This window comes from Oxyura jamaicensis, chromosome 20 (assembly GCF_011077185.1).
Source record: "Oxyura jamaicensis isolate SHBP4307 breed ruddy duck chromosome 20, BPBGC_Ojam_1.0, whole genome shotgun sequence".
Lineage (NCBI taxonomy): Eukaryota > Metazoa > Chordata > Aves > Anseriformes > Anatidae > Oxyura > Oxyura jamaicensis.
In genome coordinates, this window is record NC_048912.1 from 6025081 (window position 1) to 6052407 (window position 27327).

General features: G+C 49.0%; 1 protein-coding gene across 1 annotated transcript; it reads right to left on the reverse strand.

The window, feature by feature from the left end:
* Nucleotides 1-58: 58 nt before the first annotated feature.
* On the reverse strand, nucleotides 59-26781 carry SLC13A3 (solute carrier family 13 member 3). The gene is made up of 13 exons (XM_035344055.1): nucleotides 26627-26781; nucleotides 16695-16960; nucleotides 16338-16501; nucleotides 12524-12590; nucleotides 11659-11844; nucleotides 10654-10779; nucleotides 7267-7362; nucleotides 5314-5418; nucleotides 4200-4297; nucleotides 3229-3341; nucleotides 2742-2903; nucleotides 2292-2429; nucleotides 59-1717 (listed from the first exon to the last, which is right to left on the reverse strand). The coding sequence occupies exons 1-13, from the start codon at nucleotides 26735-26737 to the stop codon at nucleotides 1532-1534; spliced, it is 1818 nt and encodes a 605-aa protein (XP_035199946.1). The 5' UTR covers nucleotides 26738-26781; the 3' UTR covers nucleotides 59-1531.
* Nucleotides 26782-27327: the final 546 nt, after the last annotated feature.

Sequence of the window (27327 nt, forward strand, 5' to 3'; positions counted from 1 at the left end):
GAGGCTCAGGCTTTGCTTTTCTCCCCTCAGTCTACAAAGCAAACAGGACAAAGTGACGTGCTAACAAATGTGCTTTATTGTACATTTTCCATGATCATTATGGATTTTGTTAAGTTGAAGGATTTCGTTGAACATTAAGGATTGTTTTTTTCTGAACTTGATCGATCAAAGTTCCATGTTCAGCTGGTTTTGGAGGTTTCGGTTCAACCTCAAGTCCCTGCCTAAGTGCGACCCTAAGGTAATACCCAGCAGCAGCAGCGAGCACTGGCCCCAAGGGCTACATCACCCTGCCAGCTCCAGCCTGGCCCTGGGCTTTGTCAGCAGCATGAGGGCAGGAGGGATGGGCTGGATCCTCACCCCATGCCACCAGCTGTTACACCAGCCGTGCCAACAGCCCATGCCATCAGAGAAAGGACCCAGCGGAGCCCAATTCAGAGTCCAGTCACCAACCCTCCCTAAACCAAGAATCAGATTCCTTACCTTCCCGTCTGTCTATTTCAATGACTGATCTTTAAAATTAAATATTTAGATTCTTACAGAAAATTAAAAAAAAAAAAAAAAAAGGATAAAATGGTGATTAAAATCACAGTCAATTTGCGATGCTTTCATTGAAAGTACCCAAGCAATCAGAAATAAAAATATGTTAAGAATCAAAGCCTACTTTTCAGAAATGTCAATGATATTCCAATACAGCTTGCCCACTGACCTGTGACTCAGCAGGTCGCTCACGAGTGGGTCAGTCTCACAAACCTAAGACTGGCCACATTCCCAAAGCTGAAACACCACCGATGTCCACACAGTTACGTCAGAAACAAATTTGGCCCCGAACTTCCATCTGCACTCAGTGGGAAGAGCCAGGCAGCGACTGAAATCCGGGTTTTCAAAACATTGACCAGGTTTGGAAACAAACTGGTGCCTTCCTGTTCCCAAAGCATGGGGCAACGCACCGAGTCCTACCGACACATCTCCTGAATCATCCTTTCATGCACAAGCCTGAAGAAATAGTTTTCGTCCTTACATGAGAGAATTACTCATGAGATCGTACCGAGCCCCCAGCCTCTGCAGTCCTGCCAGGAGCACCCGGCCCACGCTGCCTCCTCCCCAGCCAGGTTCTGATACACTCACTCACGTTGGGTTGCACGGAAATAATCCACTTGCCTCCACCCGGGGCTGCTCTCCAAAACGAGGAAGGGTATCAGAAGCTGGAGCAGCACAGCTCAGTAGCTTTCACCGGGGGAGAGGCACCTACCCACAGATGCTCGACGCTTACCGGGCTGGGCAGGTAACAACCACCTGCGAGGGACAGCTGAAATTCACCAGGAGGATCTGATTGGTACCTGAAGGGGGGGAAGGATCTTCAGAGAAAATAAAAATCAGATGCTGCGACACCGACCGGTATTGCTAAAAATAAAATTTAACCCAAGGGTCCCATGCCGTGTGGGCAGCCACGGGGCCTTCTTCCTGTGCACGCGCTGACGATTCCAGTGCCCAAGTCCTAAGTGAGTGAGTCCTTCCCCTGGGGTGGCTTTGTTCATATTTTATTCAGTGCACTAAAAGTGATGTTTTCTACAGCTGGCAAGAGCGATGTGGCATTTTCTGCATGGATGTTAGCCCACGCAGGGAAGGTCCCCAGCTGGAAGATGCTCTTGGCCCACGTGTTCATAGCCAAGCTAAGAAGCAGAACTCCCATTAGATTCATAAGCAACCCCGTTCTTGCCTACAAAAGAAACACAAAGGCAGCTGGTGAGTTTAGCCTAGACATCTGCACCATGTGAAGAATGAACTTATTTGAATATAAATATTATAAAAAGTAAGGTCTAATTGCGATTACTATTAACAACATTTTAAGTGGGCTTTCTTAAACCACTCTGCAGATGCTTTCCAAGCTTTGATCCATCAAAAATATTAGCATCCATTTAGCCACAGGAATGTGAGGTGAAACTGGGACTGAGCCTAATTTTGCTCATAAGCTTTATTTCGCTGAGCTGAGGAACTTTTCCTTCGCCCAGAAACCTCTGCAAGTTGAGCTGCTGACAGTGGCAGGAACAGGAGCAGGGGCTGAGAGATGCTGAGCACAACCAAACCCAGTTTTGCCTTCACTTGGAGCCATGGATCCAAATCTCACAGGCCTAGACCTTAGGCTCCTTTTATATCCCTGTGCCTTCCAACACCGCAGTACGAGATTTCTGTCTTTTCACATGTTGTACTGGCAACACGCTTGAAAGTTACTTTCTTCAACATTTCACTCACATTGATTGTTTTCAGCATTTTGTATCTCTAAAGCAACTTACCATATCCTTGACCATCAAGTGTCCAGAAGAAAATGCAATTGAGTTAGGAGGCGTCGAGACTGGCAGCATGAATGCGTAGGAGCATCCTATAGTCCCTGGTATCATTAAATAGAGGGGATTTACTTTCAGACGAATGGCCTTGAAAAACAGAAAGGAACAGAAATTGTATCTCAGGGATTGGGAGCGAAAGGCGGATATAATTAAAGGGTGCAAGTAGTTAGTGCACTGTACAGAGCCATATCCCCCACTCTGTGACAGATAATAATGTATTTCACCAACAACATTTGAAGGATTATTATCCAGCAGTGTTCCCGTTATGCTACAGGCCCTTGATTTGTTGCTCCAAGGATTTCAAAGTGCCTAAGGCCCCCTCCAGGAGCAGGAGATCCGTACGGTGCCCGTCCCAGCCCAGCCACCACAAGGTGCCCTCTGAGCACTGGGCTGCCTTACCAGTTCAGCCAAGACAGGCAGGAAGATGATAATAGTGGCCGTGTTGCTGGCAAACTCTGTGAATAAGGCGATGACAATAGTGATGAGGATGACGGCCACGGGCGGGGGTACGCCCTCCAAGGGGTGCAGGCGGCCTCCTATCCACACAGACAGGCCGGACTCCTGCAGAAGGGAGAGCACACAAGCTGCAGAGCGGGGCTCCTTTCCTCAGATCCTTTCATAGATCTGCAAATTGTGTACGATCTTCACCGCCCACACAACTGCAGTGTCTTCAGGGGATCTAACAGCAAGCAGTCTGAAAGGAGTTGCAAGGTTTGTTAACCCTTCCTTACTTATCTGCTGCGCATTGCTGTCAGGGGGAGCTGAGAAACATGCCTTCAGCTGAGAAACATCTTTTTGGCGTTGTGACACTGCAGATGCAAAACTTCCCAGAGCCAAATGAGAGCCCCAAATGGCACCGTGCCAAACTGCAGTTCTGCTGCCTCACCTCGCAGCCCTTCGCCATGGCAAAGCCTCCTCCGAGCAGCAGGATAATGTTCCAGGGCACTGTCTCCTGGGCCTTCCTCCACGTCAGCAAGGGCTGCATCTCCGTGTTCGGTGCTAGACGAAGAGAAAATCCCACATCAAGCACCCACCCAAAGAGGAGGACGTCTGTCACCATCTGACATCGACATCATCAGCCTGACATCAGCACCAACGCTCACTAACCATGAGTTGCTGTTGATTAAAATATGCACATGGATTCTCTTAAGCTAGACAATTAAAATATCATTTACTTTAATATCAGAAAACAAGACCTTAACAAAAAGGAAGAAAAAGGAAATTCTAGCATTTAAGGTTTTCTTTGAGGTTTCTAAAGTTGAGGAACTTCTAACATCGGGTTAATTTTCTTTCTGTAACAGGCACAAACATTGTCCTCAACAGGGAAGGAGGAAATTTTCTACCATCTGAATCATGAAGATGTTCCTAATTTTCCACTTGCCATTCAACAACGCGGGAGTTTTATAGCAAAGAACTCCCATCTCCCCTCCAGCCATCTCTTAGCACATGATGAAGTGAGCTCTGCCATGTGGAAGGATGCACTAATGGGGCTGTAATTTTCTGTTGAACAAGGGCACAGCTATTTTACCCAGAGGAGGCCTGATTAAACATCTTCCTGCAGTCTGGACAACACAATGAATGTCTGCGAGTGCCGCAAGCCTGTCTGCTATGGCAGGTCAATGGTGATCTTTAACACATGCAAACACACATAGCATCATCTGACAGCAGCATGAGCAAGGAGGTCATTCCTGCAACACGCAGCAGGGCAGGGACTGCTGAACCTCTGCTGCCATGTCAGACAACAGCCTCCGTGTGTCCCGGCTGTATCCCCATGCCACGGGTGGTGCAGTCCCAGGATGGGATGTTACTGACCCCAGGCAAGGGCAGGAACCCTGCCCTGGGGGGTCTCCTACTCACCTTTAAAGTCAAACCACCACTTGAAGGAAGGCTTTTGGGAAGGGAAGAAGAAGAGAATGATCACAATGGTGATTCCTGTAACCGCATCTGAGATAAACCTGTCCAAAAGCAGCAGAAACATTGGTAAGAAGCACAAGCCTGCAGAATTGCAAAGTTTAAGGGAATGGGGATTTATGAAAGAAGATTACAGGTTTCCATTGGGTTTGAACAACACTTGTTCACAGTTCTTTTCTTTTTAATTCCCTGTAGAGCTACATTTCTAAGACGGGCTGTGAAGAACCCCATGCAAAAGCCCTGCAAATATAAAAACAAGACTAAATTCTCCCCAACAGCGATGCTCCAGCAGTTCTGCTCGTGGAACTGTGGTCAGTCCACAAGGGGCTGTGAGGACAGATATCCCAGCTCCTCGCAGGGAGCAGGAGGCACAGAGCCTGGACCAGCTATTTATAAGAGCTCTTTGCAAAATGCTCAGACTGTAAGCTGAAAGCTAGGCTCCACCCAATAAAGAGCTTAAGCATGTGTTTGATTGTAAGGAGCAATTAACTGATGAGGAAAAGTCCATACCTACTTTGTTCTATTAAGGAATCATTTGTTAAGCTGTGACTTTATATATAAAAACAAACAAAAAACTATAAAGGTCTCTTCTGCTTAGAAATAACAACACCCTCCCTGAGATTTAGCAATCCCCAACTCCTCTGTTTGTCTTCCCAAGGTATGGATGTCACAGGGGAGATGAACATGCAAAACAGACAGGATAGCACATAGAGTCAGCTCCTCACTCTCCAGACCTCCAGTGAAATCAGTGGATTGCAACAAGAATTCAATATAAATACGCAAATTTATGTATAGACAGCGTGTATTCCCCACACTCAAACCCCAGGGATGGCCTCAAACACACATATGGAAGAATCTGCAGTGCCAGCTTCCCAGAGGGCTTCGTGTACCTCCTTCACAAGACAGAAACAATTAAGCTCACCCTGGAACTTGGGGCTCCATTTAATTTATTCCAGGAAACCTGAGTAACAGTGTTCAGCAATGCAACCAGAAACCCAGGAATCTCAGACTTGGAAATGCTGTTGAAAAATGTGGCAGTGGAATGAAAATAAAATCTTACCCTGGTGCAAACAAGCTCGCCCAGCCTGGAATGAATTTGGGGTCCCTTGAGAAAAGCATGATTGCAAACATGCAGAAGAAGAAGAAAATTGCCTGTTCTGCAAACCTAAAATGAAAGGAAATGTAGTTAAAATGTTGTGCTAATATGGTGAGGCCAAGACAGGGCAAGTATCGAGTTCAGGCTGCAGCGGTTGGGTGACAAGGGAGGCAGCTTCTCTAAAAATAACTACAGGGGAATACTGGAATAGGTTGCAAATCTATTTACAGATGTTGGTATTTGCCAGCAGTGATCTCTTACTGGAAGATATCAAGGACAGGAAAGATGGGCATCAGGAATGCCCAGAGCAGATGTCACAACACGTCTGCAAAATTGACCCTGTGGATGGGGCAGAGGGGAAGGGCCAAGCAGCTTCCCAAGGTCATTCCTCTCATCACTGCCCTCTGGGATGCTCCTAAAGCACAGATTGGGCTGATACTGATCAGCTAGGGGTGGTTTCTCTCCAGTTCAAGCCATGTAAAAGGACAGCTAAGATTCAAATCATACATGAGACAGCAGGAACAACATTCCCCAAGGTCAAAACCTAAACAGCATCCCTTAGGCACATTGACAAATAGCAGGGGGATCTTTAAATGGCAGTATCATACTCTAAGTATTAGGCTTGATTCTATTGGAGTCAAGATTTAACCAAGACAATGCCTTAAAGCTTTGTTTAAAACCTCTCAGAGGACAGGGAAGGGCATGTAAACTGTTGGGAAGAAGCCACTTACACTGATTTGAAGTTATGGGGTTGCTAATCAAATTGGTCGAGCATGGCTTAATGGGCTTTCTTGCTCCTAGACCTCAAAGTGGGACTTTGATTCTTCAGAGACATTTTGCAGGCTGCTCGATAATGTACTGAATGGAACAACTAAACCAATTTCTTTCATTTACAGCACAGGCCCAACCAATTGTCTTTGAAGAACCACTCATTTTCCACACAGCAGCAACAATTACAATGTCAATAGCATGACACAAACACCACTGAATTCTCCCAGCATCGCCGTGAGCATAAGAATATTATTTTACAGATGGAGAACCACAGACCTTTTGAGGTTAAGACCTAGTTTCAAAAATCTTCACCAGCCCTGGTTGCCCAGAATATTGGTGGCTGGTTGGATATAGCTATGCTTTGATTCTTGGAGATACTTAGCCTTTCCTGTTTCCCCTTTTTGGGGCATTTCTCATAAATCTAAAACTCTCATGTTTCTTTCTAGTGGTTTCTTTCTCCAATGTATGACCCCCATCGCTGCAACCTGCATGCTTCTTCCAGAAGACAAGATCTCTGAGAAACCACAATAAGAACCCAAAGTGTGGTGTTCTTTCTTCATGTGACTTATAACGTTGAAGGATTTATTCAGAAAAAAATATCTACTGCATAAAATGGATTTAAATTATTTCCATAGGCTTTCTTTCAGCAGCTCTTCAGATTTCTTAAATTATATCCAAAATCTATATGATTTATATCTATTATATGATTCATCAGCCTCCTCAGCAAATGCTCCCTGCCTTGCTGAGCAGCTACAAACAGGAATGAACAAATCTCCAAAATTCAGCCTGAATCAGTTAGTTACATAAAGCAAACAGGATTGCTTTGGTTTCTGGAGCAGAAAAACTACAAACAGTAATTAAACAGGCCAGCATGAATCCACTCTATAATATGAACTTTGTTCTTGATAAGATTTGAGTACAAGCTGCTATTTGCTGTTATTCCTGTTAGTGAAAATGAAGAGGAGGGAGCATGCAAAAAAGCAAACTTCACTGGGTCACGAATAGAGTAGAAATGTGTACTTCATTTTCTGCTAAAAAAAAAAAAAAAAAAAAAAAATCACTTTCCCTCAGTTCACCTCTCTTAAGACAGGACATTTCCAACCCTCTCGACTTCTGTTTCATTTCAGTCCCGACTCAATGACTCACTTTGTTGGGCCCAGTTTCTGATAGTCCTCCTTTATCACTTCTCTGGCACGGGCTTCTGCATCCACTCTTATATTTGATTTTTTTGTCCTCCAGCCCCTGCCAAGAGACAGTCACATCATCAAACATGCCCAACACCACTGGCACCCTCGTGAAGGCTGCGTTTACTACTGCAGCACGTGCACACTCGGTGAACTCCTTCCGTGCCTGCTCTGCAAGCTTCAAAGAGAAACTTCCTCCCAGAGGAACCCCCCGCGGCTGCATGTCTCTCCAGCTCCGTTTGGATTATCTTCAGCTCACCGAGAGTGGGAACAGCCTGGCAAATGGAGCCCCACGCCTCACAGGGTGCAGCTGGACGTGGATATTTCCTCCCACTCGTGACAAGACACAAGCATGCTTGTGGCCATGTCCACATGCACAGACAGGGGCATGTGTGCACCCAGCTGCCCCAGTGACACCGACAGCGAGCTTGGCTTGTATTTTGAGGGCATGCTTTCTGATATAGTAGGAGCTTGGTTTTGAATAGCAGTGGAAAAGCCCCGGTGTCACCTATGGAGCCTGGCCCCTGGTGCCAGGAGCACACAGCTCAGCAGCATGCAGAAATGTGGGTCTGCGGTAAGCGGGTCAGACAGCGCCTGGATGGGGCACGGGGATGAAAATGCAGCAAAGCAAAGCACCCTAAGTACACTGACTGTTCAGCAGGACTGAGGAAGAAAGTCTGCTTTCATACAAAAGAAACCCCACAGAGGGTAGGAAGTTTTGTCTCATTTATATTCTGCACTGTTTCCCCCAGCATGGGCTGTGATTGCCAAAAGAAAATCCCAGCATTGCAGGATTTCATCATCTCTAGCAGATAACTACCCGGGCAGAACACCAGGCAGCGGGTAACACTGCAAATGAACCTGTTCCTTCACTCCTCATGTCACCTGCAATTTCCTGGGCAATCTCAGGATGCTGCTGAGGCTCAGCAAAAATGTGGAGAATTTCTCTGTGGCCAGGAATGTTAATGTGCTCGTGGCTAAGCCTCTTAGCCCGGTGTGCTGACCGCACACGCCGTTTGATCCTTTGGAGCACATGCATACAAATGATACATTCATGTCTCGCACTTCACCTCCCATCGTGTCCCATGCCTGAACTAGCCCTGCCTGTGACCTTGGTGAAACTACAAAACTCAAGTGTCCACACCAGCTGCATCCACCAGGCCCTGCAGTGCCTGAGCTTGCTTCATTCCGTCACCATTTCAATGGGAAATCATGGCCAGGTCTTCTGTACAAAAGAATTGTTGATCATCAGAAATTTCTGAACCTCAACTAGATGTACCTCTTTTTTTTTTTTTTTTTGAGTCTAGGAGGGTGCTACGAATGGCAGCTTCATCTTCACTCAATCAACCAACACCTCAGCCTTTTAATGTCTTTTGGATTTAAGCAAAGCCAGCCCGCTAGTGGAGCGGCGTCTGTCTGTCTGCACTTTTCTGCCCATACAGAAAGCCCAACCACTACTCCCGAGCTGTTGCAATCCCAGCAGCCGAACGCCAGCAGACCGGTGGCTGTACTTGTGCAGCTTCGCAGTGTCCCTCCCGAGGCACTTTGCCACTTGGGAATTCTGCTCCGTGCTGGCCACAGCTATCCCAATACAGCCGGGCTCCATGCGGACAGAGAGGAGCCAAACAAAACAAAAAGCATCACGTTCTCTGAGCAGAAGAGACATTTCGCATTTTGCCAGGGGGTTCGGCCAGCAGAATTACCTTATCTTCCCTCACCTGCTCAGTTGTGCCATGGCTGTGCCCCAGCCCTTAGCACAGGATGCATGAATCCAGGCTCGTGAGAGCCCTGGGCACGCGGCTGCAGAGCGGCTGAGAGCCAGCGAAGCATCCCCCGGCTGTGCATGAAGCCCCCCCAGCAATGTAAGGAGCGGCGTTTGTCATTTTCTAGCTTGAAACTTTCCCATTGATTTTTTTTCCTGCCTCTGAGACAATGTAAATATTTGGACACCTGTTCTCTTTTTTTCCCCCCTTGCTATTTGTGTTTGTAACTCAGAATAACAATTAAAGACTTCTCTATCTATTAGAAGTTCTGTATGGTCCCTGGAGGAAGCAGGACTAGGAGTTTGTTACTATCACATATGAGAGTGTACAGAGGGAAAAAGGGCTCCAAATTAATCAGTGCGGCACCGCTGCAAGTGTTCTAAGCTGTGTACACTCAGGGTTGCATGCATGCAGCAAAGGTTTACCAGTAAAACACGTTACTCTCAGTTATAGATTAACGCATTGTTGTAAAACGAAGCCCTGTTATGAAGTAATCTGTTCCAAACCCAAGTTCCAGCCCTAGGAACAAATCCTGGCTCTTATGTTCCAGGAGATTTCTGTTACTAATTCCAGGGCAACCGAGATTTAACGCTGGTCTTCGAAGTCCGATCCTGCTTTCCCTTCTGCCAGTTCTGCCACTGACTTCCCTCAGCCCAGGTCAGGCAGTAAAAGAACCTCAAGTGGTTGTGTTTCACTGAATGCACGTGTAACACGTATTCTCTACGTGTATTTCAGTCAGCTATGAGATTTCTGTAAAACTTCCCTGTTGCATATCAGCAGCTGTTGACTGCATGCATCCAAATGCTTGAAACTGCCTGCAACCTGAGATGGAAGAACGGGGACTTTTTAGGAAGCATTCAGCCCTAACCCTGATGCTTCCACAGGAGCCTATTTTAACAGCAAGCACCCGCCTGAATGCCAGATCTCTGGGGGCTGATTCTGAGCAGGGTGACTCTGCATCACACAGCTATTTCAGCGTTACATGGTACTGCCCATCTGCAGGGAATCTGCCTGGTCTGACTCTGGTGGTTTATTCCAGTCTTCACCCACCTCTGCAGCCCAAAACTTTGCACACAGTCACATTTGCAAAAGGGGTTTTGGTGCAAGCAGTGAAAACACTTTGTTTCATTTGTTGTTCAGAGATTTTTGCTTCTTCAGTGTTTGTTGAGTGGTTGCACAGCCTTTTCCTCCTTTAACCCCTTCCCAAACCACCCCAGTCCCTTCCTGGACAGACCACAGCCACTGTCGGGGCTACATCCAACCCTTCCCCTCAGCAGTCAGCTAGTGGCAGCGAGCCGGTGGGAGCAGAAAGCAGATGGAAAGATAAAAGACTCTCTTGTGACAGCAGTGCTCAGAAAATGTTTACAGAACTGGGAGCATTTTGCTGAAGACAACACACATACAGCTTCTTAAAAAGGGAGGATGTTACAGCATGAGCACCCTGAAGTTCGTGACGAAACCCTCCATGGTCAAGCAGATGATTCTGGGTGATATCGTTAGACTTAGTATGAGAATCATGATGAATATGTATTTCACAATGCTGGCGTAACCAGAGTAGTGTATATGCGCAGGGAATATAAACATACCTCAGGCTGATTCCTCCGTACAGGATGGAGATCCATAGCCATCCCACGAGAAGAAAAATCAGCATTAAAGGAAATGCAAACATAAACCAAGAACCAAAGTTCACCACATCACATTCTGGAAAATAACTAAGCAAATGGGGAAAAAATCAAGTTAATGCAAGAAGGGAAAACCACCCTTCAATTTAAGGGCAAACATCTGAAACCAACAGCAAAATACCCCACAGACTCGCCAGTTGTGCATTTAAAAACATTCCCCCATGTGCACAGCACCCCTCTGGGCTCTAGCTGATGTGGGGAGCACAGGGACAACCCCTGGGCTACCCAGCCAGGCACAGCTCACCTAGCCCAGCTGTGCAGGAGAACACTTGAAAACCTCTCTCCAAATGGCTGATGCTCTTCTACAACAACAATAATCTTCAACACCCAGGATTAAATCCTGGTGCAAAAAGCTGCTGGAGGGTCTGAACCTGAACTTCGTAGGAATGTTACACAAGCCTGGGAGAGCCTTAACATACTGCTTGTGGAGGCCAGAGTTAAGAAGCACCTGGAGGCACTTAGGATGGCACAGTTCTATACTCCTAGGAACACAGGAGGCATTCTTTATGCCTAGGACAACAGGCCAGAAGCAGTGGGTTCCTTATTTTTCCTTTCTACCATACAGCAGCAGATATAATTGCTCACAAAACACTACTCAGCCCTTTTCATGACAACCCTTACGAGCCTAATTTTAAGCAAGTGGTCAAGTCCCATTAAACTCAGTGGGGTTAAGAGCAGCAGTGAGGTGACCCACACACTAGGCACTAGGCACCTGCTCAGCACTGCTCAGGCTGGTGCAACCATTCTGCCTTCATCCACTTACAAAGTTTCCCATTCTGAAAGGGCATGGCTTTTCCAAGCTAGCTCTCGGCACAGAAGGGAATTTCCCACAGGGACGGAGAATACTTCTTGGCTGTGCAGGATTTACCCTGGCAGACAGGCAGGGCTCTCCAGGACGACCTCCCATACCTCTTCAGCTGTCCCAAAAGGATGAGGTTTGGTGCAGTTCCTGTCAGTGTCGCCGTGCCCCCGATGCTGGCCGCATAGGGGATTGAGATGAGGAAGCCTTTCCATATGTTTGTTTTGTACTCTTCTTCCTTCTTTAAATCTGAGAGCGCATCGCTGGCAACCTCCTTCTCCTCCGTCAGATCTTTGCTTTAAAACAGTCCAAAAGAGAATCTGGTGAGAGCCCTGGTTTAAACACAGTGCAGCCAATTCAGAATCTGACAAGAAGGCAAACTCCCAGGTTTTAGAAAGCCAAGCTCATGCTGCCCTCCAGGACACCTGGGCAGCTCAGTGTGGCAGGAGGGGGCTCGGAGAAGCACCAGGCGTGCAGAGCACCCTCAGTGCCCAAACACTGCACGTGCCTTGGCCAGCCCCTCAGCCACTTGAAAAACTCGTCATAAAGTGCTCAAAGGAACAAAAAAAGAAAATTTTGATAGCACCGAGGGGAAAGAAACTCCTATTCCTGAAGAGCTGTTTCATTCCCATCGTTGTTATCAAAGCAGGACCGTCAGCACTGTGTAAATCCTAGTGGTTTTACACCACTGGCTTCACACGTGTGATGCTCCCGGGAAAGCCAAGGAACCGTTTCCCAGCAGGAGACACCTCTGGTACCGCTCCAGGGTGACTGGAAAATCCCTGCAATGATGCAGATGTGTGGAAGGATGCTGGACACAGAGAGGAGGGGTTCTGCGGCCAGTCTATAGCGACTGGGAGCTGTGGTGCAATCAAAACATTTCACTGATTGAATTTCAAATTCCTACATCTGGGTCTAGCTCAGGGGATAATGCTCTGTCTCAACTCTCTAATACAAACTTAATAGTTAACTTACTCCTCAGTACTTGCCAGAAACTGCATCTCAGTTGGTACAGTGTAAAGTTTATTCTGCTGTAAAGATGCTGAAAAAGAAAGATTAGGACTTTAAAACAGTTCAAAGCATCTAGAAAACTCCTCGAACCAAACAGCGGAAGGGAGCAAACCACCCTTTACCGAGGAGGGAGTACTAAAACGAAGGGGGAGCTCACGCCGTGGTGACGGGGTCAGGAGCACCTGGAGGGGACGAACGAGCCTGTCTGCTGCTGTCACCGCTCCGGGCCTGCTGCAGCACCCAGCTTCTCCTCCAGCACCCAGAGGTGCTCCCTCCTGGTGCTATTTCTGCCCCTGCTCAGACCCTGGGGTATTCCAGCACGGGCAGGGGCTCCAGGGTGCCACGTACCCAGGTGTGGGCTTGGGGTAGTTTTTTCTTTTTTTCTTTTTTTCTTTTTTTTTTTTTTTTGGGAGGGGGGTAGTTAACCATAGCTCATTCTTAGGAAGAAGGATAGAAGGATTGGGCCTGGCATATCCCCAGGGCACATTCCCCAAGGCTGAGCAGGAGCGCTCAGTGCCTCAGAGCTCAGTGCCTCAAGCTCAGTGCCCATGGGGTGGGAAGTCTGTGAAGTCACCGTGCAGCTGTTCCTTCTTTAAAGGAGAGAGCAAGACATATTTGATGATTAGGCTTTGTACCAGGCCCTCTGACGCCCACCCCAAGAGCAGGGACCCTTCCCAAGCCCACCACCCCTTCCACAACTGGCCGGTCAGCTCCTCCCACACCCCACCTCAGCACTAGTTTGGAGCCACCACAGGGGGACTTGGTGACACACACAGTTCTCAGGGACCCTCCTGCATGTCTCATGGGCTTTGCCCTGGTGTCCTTGTCACCAGCCACAGGGAAGACAGCCAGGACTCAGCAGAACTGGGGGAAAGGGTAAATTTTGACCAGAAGGACCCACGTGCTCTTCAGCAGTAAACTGGGAGGTGTACATCACACTGCCACACACGTGTGTGCCCCAGGGAGAACTCAGAAAGAGAAACTGTAAGATAGACCAGAAATGCAATACAATCACTTTTTTTTCTTTTTTTTTCTTTTTATCTTTTTTCTTTTTTTTTCCTGACCCTATTTCATCTTAAGGCTTGTAGCAGCTGTAGTTCTGGCTCATGGCATGACTGCCTGAGGTTGCCTGAAACCTATTTTTCACATCCCCTGTAGGACAGGAACATTCAGGAGTTTCATCCACTTTCAGTCCAGGTCACTATGGCCTCTGTACCTGTACATGGGCTCTGCCCATTTTTGGTGCATCCCTGCACCTCCCCGGGCCAGCCGACTGCTGTCACCCACCACAGCCACCCCATCAGTCCCCAAACCTCCCTGCGCCCCTCCTCAGGCCAAAACCCAACCCTCTTCTGCCTGTCTGTGCCCCTGACACTGAAAGCAGTGTGCAGAGAGGAGCCCCTGGTCAAAGTCTCCGGACTCACACATGAGCGCTGAGGACAGCCCCCTCATTCCAGCTCAGTGAGCCAGGCCGTTTTGCACAGTCATGTTTTACACATGGCTAATTTACCGAATCGGAGTTAATTGGCTTGGATGCACACATGCTGAGCTTTCATTCCAAGGGTGCTACATTAGAGGGTTGTAATTAGAAGAACATTAACCTGTGGCTGACTGTTGATCCCCCATCGGATTTAGCCCACAGCCTCTCACCACTGATGTCTCATTCAAGCCAAAGACATGTATTTTATTCCACTTTTTAACATTTTTCCAGTTCTCCCCTGTTAAGCCCAAACTCCCTTCCCATCTGGCCAGCATCACCTGTGAGTTACCTCTCCAGGAAGGTCTGCAAAAGACAACCATGAGAAGGAAAGGCAGACTTTCTGCAGAGCAATCATTTCCTATGAAACTCGTAAAAAGGGGCTGAAAATTTGTACAGGTCCGTTAAGTCAGAAGAGGCAAAAAAAAAAAAAAAAAAAAAAAAACACTGGGGGGCTGGGACCTGGCCTTGCACAGAGCAGCATGAGACAGATTCAGTGGCCATTTCACCCAATACCTTGTATACCTTAGAGGCAGAAAGGCTTGTCCTAGAGAAGTGTGCCTTTAATGATACTTTTATTGCTTCTAAAAAAATAGAAGACACCCTCAAAATATTTCCGTTGGAAACAAAACAAAACAAAAGAAGCCTGCTTGCTGGTGATCAGTTTGTAACCCCACCTTCACCTTGAACAACCAAAACCAGCTGAAATTTCAAACGCCAAAGCTCATCTGAATTCTTGTATTAGTAGCTAGTAATGTAAAAATGAGAAAAAGATCTACTCCAAAGTTTAGCTATCACCAACTCAAGCATGCAGACCTACTCAGGTCTGCATTTGTCCACATGGTTGAGCGTGGGCATAGCTGATTGCAACCTGGAGGGTCTCAGCAGCAGAGAAATGTGACCCATTGATCAGAGACAGAACTGTATGTGTGCATGTGTATGCTTCCCCTGTATTTATTACAAGTCTCTATCTCAAAAGAAAAATCCAACATCACGCAATCACATGATATTTGCAAAGCATCATTTTATCTGTTCTACTACTTGCATCCCTCCCCCTTTGCTGGCTTCTCTCACCACCCTAAGCCTTTTGAACCAGGGACATTAACTCTGTGCTTGCCAGTGTCTAGGACAACGGGGGTCTTGGTTTTATATGTTCCTAAACTGCCCTCACAGCTACACACCCAAATCAGGTCAGAAAATGGGGTCAAGAAGGTTAAAAAGACGCTCACAGAACACAGTGCTTCCATAGAATAAGAAAACGTAGCAAGATGGTCAGTGGGATTGATTTTACTGTACGTGCATGGTCAAAAATTCATAAAGCAAATGTGATAAAGCAGAGTGGAGTGTAAACATCTCATGATTGCTAGATATTAATGACAAATGATTAGTTTGACCTTTAGTATTAGAGTATGCATGTTTCAGTCTTCTTCTGGGGACTCGTTATCCTGCTTTAGGACCCAATGGGAACCAAAAAGCCATTGTTTTTAAATTGCAGAGACAAAAGAACATCTAATTAGTGCAAAAAAGAGAAGCTGTGACTATTGATCATACTATCAGCAATAACTGCAAAGGGGCCTTCACTGCTTCATTTCCTTTTTGCTGTTTTTCATGCCTGTCTGCCATAATCCCAAACTCCTGGGAATTGGCTGGAGGAAGGCTTTCTCTGACTGCATATCCCTGACCAAGCCTGTCCAGCACCTGCTCACTCTCAACACCAAGTGATACCAAACTGGACCAGGGGACATCACAGAGCACTTTATAAAAACGTGTTCAGCCTGCCAGCCATGCCTGACATCCTCCCCTTCTCTCCCAGCTCAGGCTCCAGTTTCACAAGTGAGGAAATAGGAAAATAGGAGAAATGACCTGTGCAGGAGCACAGGGCAGCCATGCGTGCTGCCACGGCGGGGCTGAGACCCTCGCCCATCCCTGCAGCAAGGCACCATTATGCAGCACACGGCTGTAGGGGTATCTACAGCACCCCCCAGCTCTGGCCACCCTACAGCAAGGCACCTTACAAACCCCACCATCACCACATCCCAGTGGGCACGCAGAGCTGGACTTCCACTTGTGCCAGTGACAGGCCTGGGGATCACCATTTCTCATTCTTTTCCAGACATTTCCAACTCAAAAGCATTGCCCCTGGCATGATGTAAGGAAGGAGCAGGATAAGAGGGAGCTTTATATCAATACCCTTTCACCACAGTAATGAAATAAATATTACAATGGGACCAGCACTGGGGCATATTTGATGGCAGCAGGGCAGACCTCAGCTGGCTTATACTACTGCCCTGTCTCAATTACCTTGGATATCTTCATGTTCCCTGTTCATATTCTTAGAGGTGTCTTTCTCGCCAAAGAGGCTTTTCAAAATTGCATTTGCGATCGGAAGCATCATAGCAGTGGAGGCAGTGTTACTTAACCACATGGACAGGAAGGACGTTGTCAACATCATCCCTAAAATTAACCTGGAATAAAGAAGAAAGAAAAAGCTGAATGTCTTGAGTTTGGCAAGTGCTAACATATTCTAGCTACAGAGAGAAAAGCTCATGTGTGGGGACATTGTAAAATTAATAGGAAAAAGCAGTGTGTGAGCAGGGCTGCGTCACAGCCACCTGCAGCTTGTGTCCCCCCATGGATACCCCCTGCCCCGGCAGTCACCTGGCTGGTTGCACTCCCACCAGCATCAGAACCCGGAGGGCAATCCTGCGGTGCAGATTCCACTCCTCAATGGCTGAAGCCATGATTAAACCACTGAGAAAGAGGAAATTGGTGTCTAAAAAATACTGCGGGCAGACTTTGTTAGACGGGAGGATGCCCAGGAAGGGGAAGAGGACGATGGGCAGCAGAGCCGTCACAGCCAGGGGCAGTGCCTCCGTGCACCAGTACAGGGCCATCAGTAGGATCACGTAGAGGCATCGTCCTTCCTGCAAGAGAAACAGAGAGGAAAAGAAAGATGTGGTGTTGGAGAAATCTTCTCAGTTGGAGACACCGAGACAAGCAATACGCACCAGTTATTCCTTCAAGGATACTGTATTTCCCCCACATCTTTCCCATAAAGGGCAACATCTTCCTCCCTAGATTTTGTAAGGGCTTACACATTCTCTGAAAGCACGGCAAAACTCAAGTCCTCCTCAATTTCCTGAGCTGCCTGCATGCTGGAGGGTGGAAGCACAGAGACACCAACCAAGGAAGCTCTGGAGAGAAGGAGCTGCTCCTCCACGTTGACTTGGGGTGCTAAAGCTCAGCATGCACTGCTGCTAGGGCAAGAGCTGCTAATGTCCTTAGGTGTCCCCATGCCTGATAGCTGCTACACTCATTGTTTGTGCTTTCCCTCCAACTTCCACGGATCGGGCTTTGCATGTCTATGAGAAAACAGCTTTCAGAGACGGATGCATCAAGTCCCCCATTTTTAATAGGAGGCACACAGAAAAGCTGCTTTGACTGGATCAGGGTCTCCTGAGAGATCTGTTAGAAACCCTTCCAAGGCAACCCATCCCAGTCCCTCAGGAAATCAATAAATCAAGCTCTCTGGTGCCATGCCACATCCTGAGCGCAGAGATCTTGCCCCAGCCCGGTGCCTCCCATGCCAAGGCTGGCGGACACCCAGCACTCCCGATTCATTCATCCCCCCAGAGGCACAACCAGAGCAGAGCCACTTCTCCCGACATCCACGGCTTAAACCAGGAGCTACAGAAAGGAGTCAGGACAACGGCCCCAGCCTGAGGAGCAGAGCCCAGGGCAGCACCTGGGGGGCGGACGGAGCCCAGCGCAAGGCGAGAAGCCGGAGCCACTGGGCCACGGCAGGGCTGAAGGGGCTTATTGTCAGCGGCCACAAGGCAGGATGCCCACAGTGCTATAAATAACTGCCCAGAGCCGTTTGGAAGCCACAGAGCTATTTATTTCCCCACTCTCTTCCAGCTTGTCGAACAGGTTGAATTGTTTCTCAAAGGCACCTCTGTGCCTCCTCCGCCCGGACCTTCCTCCCCTGCCCGGTGGGCTGAGGCTCTGCCGGGGGAGGCCAGCGCTGTTCCCCGGCTCCGTGCGAGGACTTCTGGGGAGAGCAGGGCCCAGATGAAGCTGCCGAGATCACAGCAAGGCGCGAGCAGGTAGGGCTGAGCCAAAAGGCCTCAGGCCACCTGCAAACACTCCCTCCAGGCTGCTGGCACATGCTGAGACACAACTGGGATTTGTCATCAAACACATCCAAAAATTGGCAAGTGACAGAAGTTGTCGTTCACCTTTAGCCTTCCAACTTTGTGGCTGACAAGTAACTTAGCTTGTAAAATTCAGGTGCCTTCGTGCATGTGGAAAAGACAATACCACAGAGCCAAGAACAATTTGCTTTGATTATTGAATAGATATCAAATAAGTTAATCACAGGAGAGCTACCGCATCACATCAGGTTCCTAAGCTCTGCATTCAAAGACTGTTTATAGTCCCGATTTTAGATCACGGTGCGCTGACATATTAGATACTGTGAAGTAAAACCTTTCTGTTCCCAGAGCTCAAATCTGGCACGCGGCGGTTCCCGTGAGCTCCTGATGGCTTTACTTCCCCTGAACTTAGTTGTGCAACCCGAACAACAAAGCCAATACCACTAATTTTTGCAGAAGTAAAAATTCATGTTTAAAATGTTTGCACACTAGATGAGTGATTTCATTCCCATGGCAACTAGTAATTCCTCTTTGCTCTGGCTCTTTCCATATACCAAAGAAATAGCTTTGCTCTCATTAAGTCATTTTCCATTCAGTCTCTAAAGGCCATAAAAATTATTTTTTTCTCCCAATGGCAAAATGTTCTTCAGTTTTCTGCAAGGAAAATTGCACTAGTGAACTTCAGAACAAATGCTTTGCCTGTTACAGGGGTAGAGCAATTGCAAATATTTAACAACACCTTGATACAAGATCAGATCAGTGAAGATTTCAATTGACTTAATTGAACAGATGAAGTATGGTTTTAAAAGGTAATTACGATCTAAGGGATATTTGTTTTCTAGCATATGGAAAATGTTCTGGGAAAATTTTCAATGAAATACAGCATGAATCTAAAAACTAATCTTCATTGTAAGTTGAAAAGCCAAGGGGTAAAACCAAAACAGGGCAGAAAACTGCTGGATGGAGAGCTTTACTGAAATTCTGAAACCCATCAACATCACCAACTTATCGTCAGTGAACCTCTTTAAAAATAAAACTGCAGTAATGTTTGTCTATCCTATTCTACCCCAAAAGCAGACAAACTGCACCTATATTAAATGAGTTTTCATTTAAAATAGGGCAATCATTGAAAAAGAAAGGAACGAGACCACTTTGGAATAACTCAGCTTTGGAGTACGTGCTCCACAGAATAAAACTTAAAGTAATTCATAAAATTGAACCAAACCCTTAATACAATTAAAACTTTTGTTTTTCAAAATATCTTGCAAATATTAATTACTGACCCAGTGCCCTGCAAGTAGCATTAGTATACCACCAGCAAATGCTAACTGATGTTGGAAGAATGGTCTTTCATGGGGATGGTCACAGCTGTCCCCAGGAACAGTTCCACCATCACCCCCCAGACCTCATCCCTCGACAGCTCTGCTTTTCTATTCCTCTCACCTCCAGGCAGCTTTGTTTTGTGTTTTGTCTGGGATATTTTTTTTTCAAAATAATTCTATCAAAGTTCACGGAGAAAAATGGTAGCAAATACAAACTTTTAAATGGGTCTTGTGATCGGGTTAATTTTATAACCATTTAATGATTTCCAAGAAAGTGCTCTGTGGCTCTGGACTAGAGCAGCTCTCCTTGCTGTTGCACAAGACCCTCGGGAGTGACCTCTGCCCCTCCAGACACAGATGCTGTCTTTGCTGCACTGAAGGCACCGGGGATTTTCCACACTGGGGACCTGGTGAGCTCCAGCAGGGGCAGTCTCCCGTAGGCAGGCAGGCTCCTGGAGGGGAGACAGGGAGGTGAGGTGCCCTGGGGAAAGGAGGTACTGGCAGGGAATATGGGTCAGATGAGGAGAACCAGATTGCCCAGGCATAGCACCAAGGCATGGGCATGCATGAGCCATCAGTCCCTACCACCAAGCTGAAGGGGGCACGAGAAGCTTCTGCCAGACCTTGCTCCCTAGCAGCCCCAGTAAGCTCCCAGACAGCCCAGTTCTCGCAGAACCCCACCAGATGGGCTCAGTGCTTGAAGAAGCCCTACCCTAAGGCCCAGTCAAGCTTTGGTTTTGCTCCACCAGCCTCTGCATGTGCATCCTCACATCCTCATCACCTCTCACAGGCTCTCCCCAGCACCCATCCGATGACCAGGCAAATGAGGGGCCTACAGGTCCCTCCAGAACCCAATACCAACAGATATTTTGGCCAAAACCAGAGCTTTTCAAGCTCTTGTATCCCACTACCATCACAAAGAAATATCCTATCTATGATACTCGGAACTACTCAGTGCAAAAAAGTACTGGTGGCTTTTAGCATCTTGCTCACAAACTGCCCCCCAGTTTGCAGCCCTAACAGTGTTACTGGCCACCTCGGCCACAGCCTGTCCTCCAAGGGGATGGGTATTTGAATCTGATTTCTCCTAACACAGCTCCTGCAAACATTATGTAATCTGGACATAAAACAAGCCCTGTTTACCAGCATTCCTGCCAGCGGAGCTGTTTGGCTCTGGGTATTTGCAGAGTGGCTAGAAAGGGGCCATTAGCACAGGGGCATAAGCTCTTACAGCTAAAGTGAATGCTTGTGAAGATATTTTGCTCTGGAGTTACACCAAAAAGACATAAAGCTTATGAAGCACTTAAACTTTTTGAAGTGTTTTGTAATTGGCATCTTTTTCTCTGCTTCACAAACAAGACGGCTGGAGCTCAAAGTGGGCAAACTGGCCGTGATCACAGGAATTCATGGCAAATACAGGCATCTTCCAGAGAATCTTCCTTGCCTCAGAGGTCTGAGGCTCACACTTCCTCTTGGAGGGAGCAATGGATCCTACAACTTCAAACACCAATGGACGTCAAAGCTAAAACAGCACCATATGAGGTAATCTCCATTTCAGCCTCATTTTAAAGATAGATCTGCTATGTTTTGGTAGAAAAAAAAAAAAAAGGAAACATTTTCTGTGATGGTGAAACCACCACAAGTTTAGTGAACTGTTCCTACAGTTAATTAACCTCACTGTTAAAAGTCTGTTGTGGTAACCTGAACGTCATTCTCTGCATCTCGTTTTGTGCTTTACTTTCATCCTTCAGCCTGGACCTCCCTTCTCCAAACCCTGCTCACACTGGATGTGCTCTCATACCTCTGGGTTTTTTTTGAAAGAACTTGGCCAAGCTGCTGAAGTCTTTCATCATGTGGCGTGTTCTCCTGTCCTTTGCTCATGCTGAGGCTTCTCCAGTTTGTCAAGGTTGCTTTGGAACTGTGGAAGCAGACTGGGAGGGCATTCTGGTAAAAGCCACAACCTCAGCAAATAGCAGCCTGGTAGATTCTCACTGCCCTTGCTTAACTTTCATGTCTCTGTGTGTACAAACACCACATTAATCCTCTCCTCTTGGCTGTGGGTAGCCAGTCCAGCAGTCACGTTCAACTATGTGGTGTCATCTCAAGCAAGTATTTTCATTTCCCTTTAGTCAGTGTCATGATAAAAATATTTAATATGTAGTAGTATTGTAATACAAGTCCAGAACAGAAATATTGCATTGAATACAGCTTTTTCGGCATTATCCATCTAGCAATAGAGTATCTTGATTCAGATTCCCTTTGTGCCACACACTTGAAATATTGCTCATCATCTGCAACGCCCTGCCCAGGGATTTCTTCCTCAATTCTTTCACATCCCTTTTCATGTTGTCTATGGTTCTTAGCTTCCAATTAATATTAATTCTTGTTAACTGTCCTTTTCCTACCACGAGCATTGCTGCTTTCACTTCCTCTGTGCCAGCTTGCTCTGAGCCAGACTTGCCTTAACTCCAGGCTGGTAAATGGTAGTCACCCAGCTTCCAGTTATCCCTCCTTTTTCCTCATTGAAGTTCTTCCTCTCACTTCTTTTAACTGATCATTACGTTCGTGAAATTGGCCTTTATAAATCACCAAGTGCATATATAACACAAAGAGGGACTTTGTGCATGAAACATGAGCAGGCTGCAGTCACTATTTCACCTGCCAGGCTGCTCTCCTGAGTGCTGCCCCTGCCCACCCGTGCTCCTGCAGCGCAGCACACAGCGGGCATCGCTCCAGCCCGGGGTCCAGCTCCTTCCACCTCCCTGCACAACATGCCCCACCACATCGCCTCCTTTAGCATCACCCATTCCCCCCCAACGCCTTCCTTTGGAGATGGCTTCTGTTGTTGCTTTTGAGTGCAAGCAAAGCCATTTTTCTTCTGGAAGTTCCTAAAGTCTCCTTGTTCTCATCAGGAAGACTCATTACATCCAAGTCAATGTTAAATGGCTCTATGTCCACTGAGGAAGTCAAGTCAAGCCTGTTTTCTGAAGGCACTGGGACCCATTCGCCTGCTCAGAGCTCCTTTTAGAAGATTTGGCTGCCTCAGCTGTTACCAAGCCAAGAGGCTGTAGACATTGAGTTCATTAGGAGCTGTTGGAACAAGCTCTTTGCACAGCTCATTAAAAGTGCCCCCCATGCCCCTTCCAGCAGAACAGTTCCTCCAGCCCCTCCTGCCCTGCCGAGCTTTTTGCAATCATTCACAGCTCCGCGAGCCGGGGGGTCGCCGGCACTTCCGCTCACAGGACAACAATTTCAGCCATTTCAGCAGCCACCAGAGAGGGAGGCGACACGGACACTTGTGCGGAGAGCTGGGTGCTGGGAAGCCACCCGGACCCTTTCCTTGTGCTGTGCTATGTGACGGGCACAACCCATTAATTTCTCACTGCTCCAGCCACGCTTTGGGGAGCGCACCCAGAGGGCTAGGCAAAGCAGAATTTCTGCTCCTGGCAAAGTAGAAATTTCATTTCTCTATTCACGAGAAAGGGGACTGCTGACAAAAGCACTGAGGCAAGCCTCCTTCTCCATGACTGCAGCCTACAAAGGGCATCAAATATGAACAAGGGGTATTGCTATCACGTCAGCGCCAGCCCTGACGTTCCACCTCTGAAAGGACACGTGGGGCAATTTGGAGACCAACCACTGTAGGGTGACAGCTGATGAGGGTTTTAGTAGTAGCACGCAGATGTGGATGCAGCAGCAAGGCCAGACCTGATGTGTGTTTTTTCTTCAAAGGGTTTTGCTTCCAGAGAGAGGTCACCAAGGAGCAGGTTTCACTGGTAAGCCCACTGCACACAGGCCATCGGGTTTTGCCAGAAGCACGTTTGAGAAACCACATCCTACTTGTGGCTCTCCGTTATACAAACTGTAGGTCATGATTTCTTGGTCTCCAGAGACAAGTGAGATGCTGCCCTTGAAGCCAAACCTTGGGTGCCTTTTTAAGGCTCTGATACCTTGGGTTCCCATAATTGCTGAGCATCTCAGTGGGAATAAGGCAAATTCTGGCTTGATGTGAGATTTTAGCACCCACAGAGCAGGAAAGTACTGCAGAGATGCCTCTAAGACACCTTCTCTCATGGGTGAAGCCTCCTCCTGAGACTTGCAGGGGCCAAGCCTCACTGCTTCTCATCCCTGTGTGTTTCTCTGACACCCTGCCGGGTAGCACAGTGACTGTCCCAGCAGGAGCACAGGGCTCTCCAGCCCATCCAACCCTCCTGTGCACCAGCTGTGCCACAACTCAGCATAAAGCTGGCTACAACAGCTCTGCCTCCCCCAGGGGCTCTTCCTGCCCCAGCCTGCTCTCTGTGGGTGCCCTGTCTGGGACAGCCTCCCAGTACCACCAGCAGCAGACCTTAACTTGAATTCCTTCTGGGATGGAGCTTGCTGAGTGCCCGAGGCAGCTCCTGTGACGTGGCTGCCCAGGACAGCCGAGGCTGGACTCCAGTCCCGTGTCGGGACAAACTGTGACCCGTGCGGTGCAGCGGAGGGCACACATCTCCCATCGCACAGCAGGATAGCTTCCAAACCCCAGTAACACCCAACTCCCAACACTGAACCCTCTCCTCCTCCTGCTCCCCGCTCCCTGTGTTGTCATGCCGCTGTTAGAAGCGTAAACCCTTCCATTTGCTTCCCACTGCCCCTGCAGCTTGGCTGGAGCACAGCTCCGGATGGCTGAGCTTAATCCCATGTTGGTGCAACAGCAAGCTTCATCTCTCGCTGAACAAACGAGGGGTAATTCCGTGTTGAAACAGCAGGTGAGTCACTGCCCCCTGAACACTGCTGCAGTGGTCTGGTTACTCACAGCTGCAGGCTGAACGCGGGGACAACTTGGGGAGGGCACAGCAGGGCTGGCCCTGAACATCCCACTGCTTGAGCAGCCACCCTAGCACGAGTGTCAGTGTTTGGACAGCAGCGATGCAGGTCCTGGACAGGCTCATGGCTAACTGTGACACACTCAGCATTCACAGGCACCTGAGCACAGATCGCTATCATCAGTGGGCAGGCAGCGAGGCCACGTCCTCTCCTCCCCTATCCTGCTGCTCCTTCAGCTGTGCAGCTGGAAGCAGTTGCACTTTTCCATCTCCAGTCTTCCCTTGATACAGCCGATCAGCCTGGGCTGTGCGAGCACTTCTTCCTCCGCAGGGCACAGGGAGGAGCGTGCCCCCAGTGCTGCACGGCTGCAGTCGGGGCAGGCAGTCCTGTCACACCAGCAGAGGGGTTTTTCTTCCTTCCCTTCCCGAACACCCCAGCCCCTACAGTCGCTCTCTCAGTATACACGTCCACCAGTGAAATGGGCATCAGAGGCAGGGCTTTCCCTCAGCATGGTGCCACATTCATCTGTGATTTACTCCCATGATTAACCACTGCCTGGCTCGGACATGAACTTGTGCGGGGTGCACAGCACATCTGCTCGCCCTACAACCACAGCTCCAGAGTTTACAAGTGCCAGAGTCAAACAGGGAAACATTAAATATCATTGAAGTCACTTGTTCAGCTGCAGTAAATGAATGTACAAACAAATATGAGCTACTTATGACTCTGAAAGGGGATGAAGTACCTGTTATGCAATGTGCTTTTTGCTCCGAGGCAAACATTCAATATTAAGAACTCAGCCAAATAATGCAAATTAGAAAGAAAAAAAAAATAGATTACTTCCAAAGAAGGATATTCTCTTTTAATATACTATATCATTAATAAAGCAAAGGCCATACTTTTATTATTATTATTTAATTCAGGAGATTTATTTTGCTGTCTGGAATTTAAAGGTTTCACTGACAAGCACTACACTGACAGAAGTAAATGCCACCTCCATGTCCTTACAGCATCTGAATCACTCTGTAATTGCTACGCACTGAACATCGCTTATTTTCTGATATAAACAAAGTCATTCTCAAATGGATCTGAGTCAGAATATACGGGTGAAATCCTGAGCCAGTGTCAGTGGGACAAAATTTCCCAGTGACTTCAGAGCCACGTGGACGTCCACCCAAGGATGCTCCTGGTGCACGAGAGCTGTGTGTATGGGACAGCTGCAAAACCTTCCCTCTCCAGTTTTGCCACAGATGCTGCTTGATGTGCAGCCCGTCTCACACACCAGAGCCCAAACCTCACCAAAGCCCGAACCTTACCAAACTGATTTACTCCTCATCTACAGAGCACCACAAACATCTCACTCACAAGGCTTTTTTGGACACAGCCCCTCCCCAGGAGCGTCCCGGAGCAGTGCAGGAGGTGCCTGCAGCCCCGCTCCCTTCCCAGCACCCCAGACCCCTCTTCCCACCCCGCTTCCCACCCCGCTTGCCCGGACCCTCCGGCGGCGCAGGGGACGGCGTGGCAGGGCCAGGTGGCGCAGCTGTCCCTGCACCAGGGGGCTCGCCCCCAGCCCAGCTCTGCATGCAGCTCGCTGTGGGACGCTGGCTGCAGCCCCACTCCGTGCCTCAGTTTCCCCAGCGCTCCTTTCAGAGCCACTGATAGAAAACAGAACAAGGCAGCCGGGCATCGGCAAGAAGTTCCTGTTAGCGCTACTCAGTTTGAGAACCATGGGCTGCTTGCAACATCCCAGTGCCTACACAAGCAATATAAACACAGTTCACTTGAACTACCCCCTCTTTCCACTAAAAAGTTACAACAACCCCAAGATGCCCCCTCCGTTTATGCCCTGAGGAGCTGTGGCAGGCTGCAGACTTTGGGTCCCCTCCCTCCATGGACAAACCCTACAGGGGGACCCTGGTGAGGGTCAGGGGCTGTGCAGGAGGGCAGCGAGCTGCGAGCTGGGCCCCTGTGTGTCCCCAGGGCTGAGCTCCACACTTCGTGTCCCCAGCCCCTATCTCCATACACCCGCTCCACAACCCAAGTCAGCGCACCCCGTTTGTGCTCCAGGTCCGCGGTTTTGATGCCCCCCAAACTGCAGCCCCCTCCTCGCAGCCCCCCCGGCGCCATCCCCTGCTCGGTGCCCTCACCCCACACCCCCAAGCGAACACCCCCGATATGGTGACACCCCCAGGCAGGCGAGCTCCATCCCCACCCCGTGCCCACATCCTGCGCCCCAAAACCGGTCCTCCCCCCTTCCCCCCCCCCCCGGGCTGTCCCTCGGGCACCCCCCGGCGGTGCCGGGTACCTTGGGGGGCAGGCTGAGCAGCACGGGCACCAGGGCCAGGGGGGCGCACAGCAGCACCAGCACCCTCCGCACGCTCCACGCCTTCTTCACCAGCGCCCCCAGCGCCGCCATCCCGCGCCCCGCGCCCCGCGCCCCGCTCCGCCGCTTTATCCCGGCCCGGAGGGGAGGGAGGAGGAGGAGGAGGGGGGGGGGGATGAAGGCGGCCGCCCCGCCCGCCGGGAGGGGCACCCAGCGCCCTGCCCGCCCCACCACAGCGCCCTGCTGCAGCGCCCCGCTATACAGCCCGGCCCGCCCCGCAACGCTATAGTGCCCGGACCCCCCACTGCACTGCCTGCTATAGCGCCCTGCCCACCCCACCACACTGCCCTGCTATAGTGCCCTGCCCGCCCCACGACACCATAGCGCCCTGACCATGCCACTGCACTCCCCCACTGTGGCACCCTGACCCCCCCACGACACTATAGTGCCTTGGCCACCCCACTGCACTGCCCCCCTATAGCACGCTGCCCGCCCTGCAGCACTACAGCACCCTGAGCACCCTACCACACTGCCCCGTTATAGCGCCCTGACCACCCCATTTCACAGCCCCATTATAGCACCCTGACCGCCCCACCGCAGTGCCCTGCTATAGCCCCCACCCCCTCCCAGGCATCCGTGGCCACATCACGCCCTCCTGGTCCCCCTTCCCAGCCAAAGCCTCC